This window comes from Rhagoletis pomonella, unplaced genomic scaffold (genome assembly GCF_013731165.1).
Source record: "Rhagoletis pomonella isolate Grant_MI unplaced genomic scaffold, Rhpom_1.0 Rhpom_scaffold_00334, whole genome shotgun sequence".
Taxonomy (NCBI): Eukaryota; Metazoa; Arthropoda; class Insecta; order Diptera; family Tephritidae; genus Rhagoletis; species Rhagoletis pomonella.
Window position 1 is genome coordinate 10,792 of NW_023458888.1, and position 12,008 is coordinate 22,799.

Genomic DNA, 12,008 nt, shown 5'->3' on the forward strand with positions numbered 1-12,008 from the left:
ATCGTGCAAGGCTCTTGCAAGACTTAGTGAATACCCCTATTACTCTTTTTCGTATTAATTGTTTTAAGATTCAGCAAGAACTAAACCATCAAAAAAAAAAAAAACAAAAATGAAAAACTGTAATAGCCAGTTTTATGAAAGAAATTTAAGTGAATAATGGTTTTTTTTTTTATTTGAATTTAATATGTAAATTGACAAAAAAAAAATATTTTTCACTTAAATTTCTTGCGTAAAACCGGTTGTAAGTGTTGCTGTGTTAGCATGATTTTTGTAGTTAGTATCAATAATTTATTGCTTACATACAGTTATTTGTTGCAGCAAATGCTGCTTCTTTAATCGTTTTTAGTTAAATATTCATTTACTTGCATTTATTTTTTATTTTCAAAAACTTATCACAAAATTTATTGGGCGGAATTTTAGCGTGTACGATACATAATATTATGTAATGAGCAGACGAAGAAGAGTATTAATTTATGTGAAACCTAAAGAAATTAGAATCATATATGTATGTACATACATACATATGCAATTAGATATGTATGTATGTATGTACGAAACTTTAAAATGAGTATACATATATATGTATGTACATATGTACGTGTTTGAGAATGTGATAACCAACTTCTTAGTCTCTAATTTGCTGTAACTTTTGACTTTTATTAATAGGTGTGTGTAGGTGTGTGTTTTTTTTTACTTATAATTCTTAACTTTTTTCACTTGCTTTCCTCTAATTTTCTACACTTTATAAGCTTATAAGCTAATGACGGCATAAAAATTCAATTCAAGAAAATTAATCGTATTACGAGCAGGATCTATGTATGTATGTAGATGCGTTTCTTCGCTATTTTTTGCGCTTGCTTTCCCTTTCTTTGGAATTGGTATAAATGGTAGGGGAGCTGGCGCCGGCGCTGGCGATGTGTAGGTGTATATGTGTAGGTATGTAGGTATGATGCATTTATTTACTATATTTGTTTGCAGGTTTACACACTTGTTTGCCTTTTACCTTCTGACAGTTTTTGCTTTTCTATTAAAATGAAAATAACATTCTTTACGATTTCTATTCGATTCTGGATATTTTTTAATTTAAATTTCTTAAATTTTGCAAATCTGCATAAGCATTGCAGCAAACTTCTTTTAATCAGCTCTTTTCTATTTTTCTACTTATTCCTTATTAGATACTAACAATATGTACTTTGCAATGGCAGCATTCAAAGTGTAAGCCGAATGCAAATCTGCGCATGAAAACCGAGCAATATAAATTTGAAAACAAAGTTTACGTTATCTGAGGTTGAGTGTGAGAAAATGAGCTAATAAACTATTTGTTTTTTGTTTAAATTTTCATCTTTATTTACTTATGCTGTTTCTCTTTATATAAAAATCAATTTCAATATAAAGTTAATTTTTTTTATCGCAAGCACTTTTAATTACCTACATATACATATTTTTCGTTTTGCATTCTCTACGCGTTTTTATGTAAATACAAAGGTTACTTGACTCTACATCAATGCTTGTTCGTCTTGCTCTTCTTCTTCTTCTTTGTTTTATTATATATGTGTATGTATGTACTTATGTAAATGTAGCTGTTTGCTTTAAATATATGTATGTTGTATATTTTTACTTGTGTAAAGTAATGCTTTAAGTAAATGAAAATCATAAGTTTGAGATATCATTTCTTACTTAACACTCTGGTGTTGCTTCACCTCTTGCACTCGTTGTTCGGTCGCTTTTGGCTACATACATACACACATATGTATGTATGTATGTATAAGAAATCCCAATTTATCTGCTCCAAATCATTCCTGCTGTTGAGCGTTTTTTTTTTTCAAAACTCTGCCACCATTAAGTTTTATTTCGCTTAGAATACCAGCATTTGATCGGCACTTCCTTCCGCACTGTCATCGTCGTCGGTATCCTCATCTTCATCGTCGGAGGTGAGCGATGAGGCATTATTCACAACAGACTCTGTGTCAACAAAGGAAATAGAGAAAGAAGAAAAGAAAACAAAAATTACCTTGTAGTGAAATGGGAATGCCGAGAGCTAAAAAGTTGTGCTGGCACATTAGTTAGTCAGTTTGACAGATTTGATTGGCTTAAAAGTTAAATTCGATCTACCCAATGCGGCGGAAGAACACTACTTTTACTTCTGTACGAAAGTATGTACTATGTGTACATGAATGTATGTATGAATTAGAGGTTTACGCCGACGGGCTTTGCGACGGCGGCGATGCCGGCGCTACTGCCCATAAGGCAGACTCCATGAGGCTAGTTATCTTATCATGTCATCTCGTCAGCGTTAGGCATTCGCCATGCCAATCCAGAATATAGTTCTACTTAATTCATTCTTGAATTGGTTTTTGAATTTAAATAGGGGCAGGGCTGAGGTATATACTAGAGATGGGCACGGGACATCGGGACTCGCGAGGGCCACGTACTAATTTCAAAATGGCTGGGATGCACGGTGTCGGGAAGGTATTTAATAATTTTGCGGGCGGGACGGGACTCCCGATAAAACTTGCAACCTCCGAAAATTCAGAAAATTTTCTTTAAAAACGTCTTATGAAATAAGCACTTTTTTATGTTTTATTGAGATGAAAACGAAATAACCGAAGATGCCAAATCTTTCATTGTTTTCGTTATTATTTAAAATTAATTTGAAATATGAATTAATCTTAGATAGATTTAGTCCCGTGCCCATCCCTAGTATATACATACATACATGGTTCTCTATGTTCTCTACTGATCTATAAAACAAATGAAAAATGAAGTTATTGGATTAATTTTTGTCGCTATTACAAATTTTTGAAATAATCTTATTTGCCGTTATGTTAAATTACGGAGTTCTTACGATTTTTTTTCGGATTGTGGATTGAAAACAAGGGCGGTCTACTTTTTACAAACAGTTTAAACCATCAACCAGAACGGGCCTTTTAACCCACTGTTTAAAAAGTCGCTTATAGATGGTTAAAATTTCCACTAAAATATTAAGCACCAAATTTTTCTAATCATAACCGAATGTAATGAAAAATAATACTAATTTTTACCAAAAAGCGTGAACTTTTATCCATTAAACATTGCGATGCGATGGAGCAAAACCTTCCTGGGTTTTGATCACCACTTAAGAATGCTAACGCGATTTTCACACAACCATCTATGCAGTACTTGTATACGTATGTGGGACCTCAGAATAAAATAACTTACGAATGTAAAAATTAGCCAAAAAAGGTTTTTTTACACGATTTTATTAGATTTAGCACGACTAAAAAAAGCCCCTTAATCGAAATTTTAATGAAAAAATTTTTTTGGGTGACATAATAATTGTGGCGAACTAGCGGCGAAAATAAAAAATTAAGGTATATTCCAAAGCGAATCTATAAAATGTGGTGCTACCGGCGAATTTAGATTTTCGCTACGATTGTACTGATTGTTAAAAAGATGTGTTCGTTGTAAATTGTTGTATTACGAATTCGCCTTGTTTACAACAAACACATAATGTTGACAATCTGCAAAACCGCAGCGAAAATCTAATTCGCCGGTAACACCACCTTGTATAGATTCGTCTTGGCATCATCACTGGCGCATTTTCGCCGTTGGATTCGTCGGATCTGTCAAAATATTGTGAATGTTACTGCCATCCCTAAATCGGCGCCTCAAGCGCCAAGCAACTGTCAAAAATCCTCATGCCTATACAATTTGTATGAAGCATCCCACAACAACGCGGCCTTAACGACGAGCAAATGGAATTTTAATTTTTAACAGGGCGTTACGTGTTGAAGTTGGTTGCAGAAGACGGAAAGAAAGAGAAATGACAAAAAGGTGAAAGAGGAAATGAAAATAAAAACGAGAGGACTTGAGAAAAATGTCAAAAATTACGCCGCGTTGATTTGGGGATAGCGCGCGCTGACACTCGTTGACAAATGGAAAACGCAACGCTTAGCGCTCCAATTTAGGGACGGCACTTATTTACATTCGCTTCGCCAAAGACATTCGCTTCACAACTCATAAAACCGTCAACTTTTCAAAATCTGTTTAGGGAATTTTCCTTTCTAATTTGTTTTCATAGCAGGTTAAGTATGTCTATTTTTGTATTGTTGTACATAAAAACTTAATAATATTTTTTTTTTTTGTATGAATAATTTATTTTAATTAACCTTTTTTCTATGTAATTCAGGTCCTTTTTTACACAGTTTTTATTAGACGCGGGTTTGTCTGGAACGTATAAAAACAGAATAAAGTATATATCACTATTCAATATAAAAAAATGTCGCCATTGTGACTAACTCTGTGGTCATTAAATGCTCATAATAAGCAACTCAAAGATCAACTAAAGCGTTCCATATGTTTTGCGTAATTTCCAAAAGCATAGATATTTGGCAAATCTAACCCATGCTTGTTGCCACTTAAACATATCATCTGTGAATATAATTGTAAACTTTGGATAATTCGAGTAACTTGTATGCCGGCACACTTGCATACTTGCGTAGTTTGTACTTCACCCATAAACTTGTGGGAAATCGGCAATCAGCAAGTCACTTGTGCCCCAGCAATATTTCCTTGGCACAAATCACTTTCAATGCAGAAGGGACATTTAATATTGGCAGCGTTATTCACCTTCGGCACCATAAGCCTACTAATTAAAGCCCAAGCGGCTAGTGGACAACAAGACAGCTGCTGCCAGCCATTGCCAAGCAATTAACTATGCAAGAAGTTTAAACTCGAAAGTTTTGCAACTGCCAACCCATGCTCTTAAGCAAGCTCGCATACTTAAAACTTTCTTTGGAATACTAAGTATGCAGCCATGCGGATTTTTTCTTTGTTTTATAGTTATTTGTAAAGTCATGTTCTTCCATTCACACATACCTACATACATACTCGCTAACTCTATAAGCCAATCGAATAACATGCCTATCTACTTACTAACCAATTTACCTGTGCCTTGATGTGAACAAATGAATTTACAAATTTGTCATGCAACAACTTACCACAGTTGGGTTTGCCTCGGGTGCGTGTGTTGGCGAATTCGACTCCATGCTTGTCCACACACCAGCATACGCCGACGGAGTTGTGACACTGGGTAGGCTTATAGAAGCCCTGAACATCGCAATCCGGTGCATAGGCGCCTTAAGTACGACAAAGTAGGCGATAGAGGAATTGACAAGGGAAGCATTAAACCGTAATTAGATTTGTATGTTAAAATTATTGCGGAAGTTGAAAGTGGCTTTTTGATTAGATATATAAAATATATAAAGCACAAGCGGATAAAAAAATGTTGTAATTAAGATTAACAACTAAAAAGCATTAAAGTGTGCTTAGAAGTAAAAGGAAAATATATTTGAGAAAGTAATATAAGTAAATACAAGTATATATGTATATGTGTAAGTAGTATAACTGGAAAATTTTGAAAAAAAATTTAATAAGCTCGATTTAAAATTAATGGTAATTCGGGTTGTACATTAAATATTTAAATATTACTAAGCGTATTCGAAAGCGTCTTAAAATCTCTATGCATTTATGTACAAAGTTCTGAAAAGTGAAAGCGCCATAATGCAGTGTAAAGTGCCAAAAAGTTTAAGCTTCAAAACAATTGTTTAAAAATTTTACTAAATTTATTTTGAGTGTGCGTGCGTATTATGTATGTAGTGTAGTTAGTGGTATTTCAACAAGAGTTTTCATATATGCATATACATACCTACATAAATAGTATCTATATAAAATATAAGTTTTTTTTGCCTTTTATCCTGCACTAATTGAAAGAAGGAAATCAACACGATATCAATATTCGATCTGGGGTCTGTAACACAAAGTTTATAAATGCAACAAGTCTACAAGTTATTATACTATTTGTTAAACTTGTAACTATCAGCGAAATATTCTACACTTGTAAATGTACCTTCTACAAGCATTTGTAGATGCATTTCGATTTGCACTTTAATATACAAATTTTGAATAGCCTTGATTTTGTTATTTACAAGCTAGAGCTCTTGTTAAAAATTGACTATCCGGCTACTCGGTTAGTCGACTAGTCGATTAGCAACTTTTTTGCGGGTTGATAGTCGAATTGCAATAATTCGATTAATTGCGCGCATTCGACTAACCGCTCACTATCGAGTAGACTAACCGAAATGATTCGAATAGTGATAGTTTTTCACCAGAAATTCGACTAGTTGTTTGTGAGCGGTTAGTTGAGAAAGGCGAAAAGAATCGGTTAGTCGATTATTTTTTGAAGTCAAAATAAAAAAATATATATTTGACTAAAAATGCATATTATATTCGCGCTAAAAATTAATTTAAAAACAATATTAACAAAAAAGTTTTGATGGAGATTTTAGTAGCGTGTAATGTCTTGTAACGTGACGACAGATAAAAAAGCAGGACAAATTTTTGCATTTTGGAACTTGGAAAATTAACCTCAAATATTTCAAATACTACTTCAAATAGTGTTGATCAAGTCCGAGAGTTTTCAAATCTTGACGGTTTCGTTTAATTTTATAACATTTTGTCATGCCAAGCCAGATGGGAATGGCCATATATTTGCACCTTTCCTCAGCCATATTAAAAACCAAGGAATGAAACCGATTCAAAATAACGTTTCGGTTTGGGTTTCGGTTTTGCCAAGTGTTTCGGTTTCGGTTTTGGTTTCGTTCTTCAAAATTTATTTCGGTTTTGGTTTCGGTTTCGCTCCGGTTTCGGTTTTTCACAGAAATTTTGTTAATATTATTTAAATCACAATGTCTTAAACGTTGAGGAAAGAAAATCGAAAATTACAGTTCACTGATAATATCAACACTAGGTTCTTTCCCTAACAATCGGGACCGGATTTGGTAATTAGAGAATAAGAGAAACATTTTCTTTCAAAAATGGAACAAAGTTCAGAAGTACGGAAACGCAAAAACCCACATTTCGTGCCCACAAGTCGAGAAACAGCTGATTCGCGTTGTTCTTGTTTTTGTCACTTATACCATGTTCTGACCGACATCGGAAACATGTTTTAGTTGCTAAAACTTTTTTTTCGATTATTTATCGAAGTGGAAGTCATATTTTATCATCTTTAATACGCCATTTCGGATTTATTGTTAATTGCCTGGCCAAAGCAAAATAAGAATGAAAGTTAAAGGTTGTAAATGAAAAGAAAATGAAGGAAAAATGTTTTTTTGTTGTCGGTCAGAACACGGTATTAAATGCAAACACTTGGAAATTGAATTTTGGTTTCACAAATTTGATTTTAAGTTCATAGATTGAAAATACATCAACAGGCCATTCACTTTTCCTTAAAAGCACCAAGTAAATGCAGGCAACATGTAAACACAATACAGCTGATATGCACTTTGACACTTTATCCATTTTTACTCGGAGAAAATTTCGGGCTGTTTCGGGCAGGAAGAAGAATACACTTACGATCGAATACGCTCGAATTTTCGCTCTCTATTACCCATTTTGTTGAGTACAGGCATGATTTCTGGGCTATTTTGGGCACACGCGGGATCTCGCATTGCGTACGGGAAAGAAACTACTTAAATATAATTAATCGATTATCGATTCACAACAACAAAGTCATCAGCAGATTTTTGCGAAAGTTACCTTGCCATACTTATTTACTACTTAACAAGAATTTTAGCAAAATGTTGCTGATTTTGGTTAAATAAATCATTTATTTCAAAGAAATTTTTATTTATTTATTATTTTTGTAAATTTCTGGAAACCGATTGAAACCTGTGATTGAAATGGTTTCGGTATCGTTCCTTTTCAGGTCAAGATAACGGTTACGGTTTCGGTTTCGGTTTTGAAAAACGAAACGGTTTTAAACGGTTACGGTTTCGGTTTGGGTTTCGGTTTCATTCCTTGTTAAAAACTATTTTTATTATAAAGTACAATATATTATTAATAGCATTAACTTTGTAATGCACCTTTACGATTCGATACGATACAAGGGTTCTGGTACTCGATTCCAAAAATATCGTTTGAAAACTATCGCTTAAAAAGTATCGGTATCGAATGGAAAAGATATTGATATGGTATCGTATCGAAATTCCTTGTCCCTATTAACAAGAGCTCTATTACGAGCATTTGTTTTCGGCGGACATATAGCTCTTGCGGTGAAAAATAACACATATATTATTAATTTAATACGGCTGCAAGGCAAACAATATTGAAAAAAGTTGCATTATTAACAAAAAGTGAAAGAAAATAAAGAAATTCTATCTTCAAGCACAGTTTCACACTGTTCTTGATTCAGTCTGAACCTGAGAAAGTACTCATTCTCTCTCGATACCGATACACTTTCGGTTTTCACTTTAGGAAGCACTTGACCACATATCGACAGAAAAATGGTATGCTAACGGCAAAATACATACTTCACTCAACTGAGTCTACTACTCAGCGTTCGAGATAGGTAGAAAATTGTTTACAATTGTACAAAAAGTTCAGTAAGTACAAGTGCGCCACTTGTACCTACCTACAAGTTGCTTTGTGTTTCAAAATATCTACATACACTTGTTTAACTGTTTAAGAAACTATTATTATTTATAAAAAATAAAACTCCATTTTTGGAGGTATTTTCAAATCGGTCCAGCTCACTTTAATCTTAATAATTTTCCGAAATATTTTGGTCGAACAAAATTTGCAGAAGAAATAATACAAACGGGTCAATACAAATTGAAATCACTTGTTGAAATACCCCTTTTAATCTGTTTTTGTTCAAATATTTACTACTAGCTAACTATTTACTACTAGCCAGTGTGTGTGTGTGTGTGTGTGTCTTCGTTTAGTTTGGCGATTCTACTCTCTTGTTTTTTTTTTACATTTTCTCTATGTGTAGCAGTTAAAAAACGAGGAATTTAAAGAAATAAATCATTTCAAGAAATAAAAGTCCACCTGTACCTATCTCACCTGCAAAGTCGCCAGCGATTCTTCGTCGAACCGCGGCGCATGGGCGATCGGTCTTCTCGAAGCAACGGCACCATTCGCGCGTATTAATCGAATTGTCCTGATCAAGATCGCAAGTATCGATGAATGGTTTAATGCAGCGCTCATTCTGATCATGTTCCAAATCGTACATTTCCTGTAGCGACAAATAGCCATCGTTGTTCAAATCCAAATGACCAAACATCCATTTAGCTTCGGTCTTGCAAGCGGGTGGGAAATGCGCCTTCGATTTTTGGCTATGCTGACGGCGTTTCTTGCTGTCAGCCATTATGACAGAAAACCAATCAAGCAGGCGATTGCCGATAGCGGTCAGCTGTTGTGGTTTACATTCGGGCGATTTGGATGGGAAACCTGTTGGGAGAAGGTGAAATGAGAGATTAAGCGATTAAAAGTGCTTCGCTGGTTGTGTTAGGTTGTGCTTATACATACATACATACATACATTTGTATGTCATGTAAGTGTTTACATATGTGTGTCGAGTTGAAAAGGTCACAATTAATGCGAGAAATAATGCAAATTGTAGTATTGATTGCTGTTGGTGATTGAGTGTTGTGTGGTGCTCTACACATATATACGCAGGCACATATGTACATACATATATATATGTATGTATTTATATACATACATGCAGATTTAAGTACATATATGTATATGTATGTACCTATAAGATTGCCTCTGATTGTGATTACGTACCATTGTTCAGGCTATTTTTGTTGTATTTTTGTGGTTTCTCGATAACCTCATTATAACCACGAATTTTATGTTTATCCTCTGGATATTGGCTGTCCTGCAATGAAAAGGCATAGGACAATTTAAATCAATTAAATTTACGAAAAATGTTCTATAGATTATTTCAATAGTAATAATACTTGTGGACATGGTGAAATCATTAAACATTTATTGAGAACATATTTTAATTATCTTAAGCACGAATCAACACTTAAAATATTATCAAATATAAATAAGTAAAAAGCATGTAGCAAACTTTTCAAACGTATTGCGACTTAATTGATTGGCATATTATAGGGATTCAACCTAACTAGCTGGACTCGGTTGCGCGAGACTTCGCTACGAGTGTATTTGGTTAACTGTTATTCGAATAATTTACCGACTTTGACGGATGCGGTGTATTTATAAATATACATTATAATTTTTTTGAATTTAAATTATTATTATTTTTTTTTTAAATATAGTTCATTCAGGAACATAAGCTTAAAAGGTTTTGCATAACTCGCGAAAATTCAATTATCAATTAGAAAAATAATCAGAATCTTTAGACAATTTTTGTATATGCAGGTTTATAGCCCGTTAAATTTCGGTATTAAAGAGTTGTGTTTATTGTAATTGTTGTATTTAGAAAATAAAATTTTGCTTAAAATCCTCCGAAACAGTACTTAAAAGTTTCATTTCTTCTGACAACTAGAGGAATTTACTGCAAAACAAGTTTGCGGCCATAAATACCCGTATACTTTTGTGTATCGTTCAGGAAAAAGATAACGCGTCTTTGGTATATTTACACTAATCGCAATTTAAATGAATAAATAAAAAAATTTGTCAAAATATAACCTCTCAAATTCCATAAAAAAAAAAACGATGTAGAATAAGTTTATCCACAACGTCAACAATGGCATGCTATTCAAAATGTGAATATAGAGTTATGCGTGATAATGACTGCCTGTCAGAGAAATTCCTTGCCACTAACTCTCTGAAAGTTATCGAAACAATTGTGTATGTACATATGTACATACATATGTACAATGGAATAGAGACCACAAGTGCTGCGGTAAACGCAAAAGAGGTAAAAGAACAAGGACACGCAGAGCAGCTGTTGCAAAGGGAGGCAAATACTTTCCAATTGCTTATACTAGATATTAGAGCCACTCCTACGAAATTCATATTTACATGCTCATTTGCACTGTAAGGACATGCATTGTGTGCTAACTTGTACAACTACCATGGAAAATTCCAGCTCAATATAAGACATCGCTTGTGCTAGTGTGGCCCAACAACAGCAGCAGAAGTAGCAACTATTCGAGAAATTTCATTGTACATATATACATACATATATGTAAGTATATACATGTAAGTATATATAGACCCTTTACTGAAAAACTTAACCAGTATGCACAAATTCCAATTCACGAATTATGATTTAAGAATGAAAGTCATACCAGTTCGTTATGTACTCTAACTATACCAGTTCCTCGTAAAAAAGTAAACTATTTGGTGAAAATTCTACTTCTATTAAGCGGCGGCCTACCAGTTCGACGATTGCCAAAGTCAAAGCTAAAATTCACTTAATTCCTTAATTTCCTCACAAATGTCGGCTGTGGCGTCGAGTGAAGACTACCGATTCTGAGAGTCCTGAGATCTCAGGTACGACTTCGCTTAAAAGTGGTTAAAGCAAAGTAAATAAGTAAATTATTTCAATAAAATATAAACTAAAAATTTTAAGTTTCCTTTCAAGCATACGCATATTTGCTAAAGGCCAGTATGCAGCTCTCAAGAATAGCAAAAAAACTTTACATAAAATGATCTACAAGAAATGGCTGCGAATTTTTCTTGCGTAAAATTTTCTTGAGGCAGTACATACACACGAAAAAATGGCAATTTTTTTCTTGACCGTTTTCTTGAGAGCTGCATACTGGCCTTAAGCACCAAATAGTAACAGGAAATGTGATAAGTGGCAAAGAATACAAAAGCTTTTCATTGGAAATCTACATAAATCCAAAATGACGAATTTAGAACTAGTTCGGAACTATCAAAAAGGGATAAGAGGATTGTACGATATCGCAATGTTGCTAGATTTGATATCGCAATGTTGCTAGAAATTGACGCGTAGTACACACGGTTCTAAATTGGCTAGAACTAAACCAGTTCGGCACCAATGTACAGGATACCTATTAAAGTGGTCCAAAAATGTATGTAAAATAATAAGGTCGGATTTTTAATGCCGCCACCCCCTAGGATCGTTATATACCGAAAAAAATATACCCATATTTTTTTATTTTGAAATCAAAAAATATTTAGGGAGTGCTCAAAGCGCACAAAGTTTTCCATGTATTTTATATGGAGAAAAAACTATTTTT

At 33.8% G+C, this 12,008-nt stretch overlaps 1 protein-coding gene across 1 annotated transcript in view; it reads right to left on the reverse strand.

The window, feature by feature from the left end:
* Positions 1 to 371: 371 nt before the first annotated feature.
* LOC118750635 (proteoglycan Cow-like) overlaps positions 372 to 12,008 on the reverse strand; it is a 68,450-nt gene continuing 56,813 nt past the window's right edge. The window contains exons 9-12 of the mRNA XM_036485369.1: positions 9,613 to 9,706; positions 8,884 to 9,270; positions 4,980 to 5,117; positions 372 to 1,962 (exon numbers count right to left, since the gene is read on the reverse strand). Of these exons, the coding sequence (XP_036341262.1) occupies positions 1,856 to 1,962; positions 4,980 to 5,117; positions 8,884 to 9,270; positions 9,613 to 9,706 (726 nt within the window). The 3' untranslated portion in view covers positions 372 to 1,855. The remainder of the gene's footprint in view (positions 1,963 to 4,979; positions 5,118 to 8,883; positions 9,271 to 9,612; positions 9,707 to 12,008) is intronic.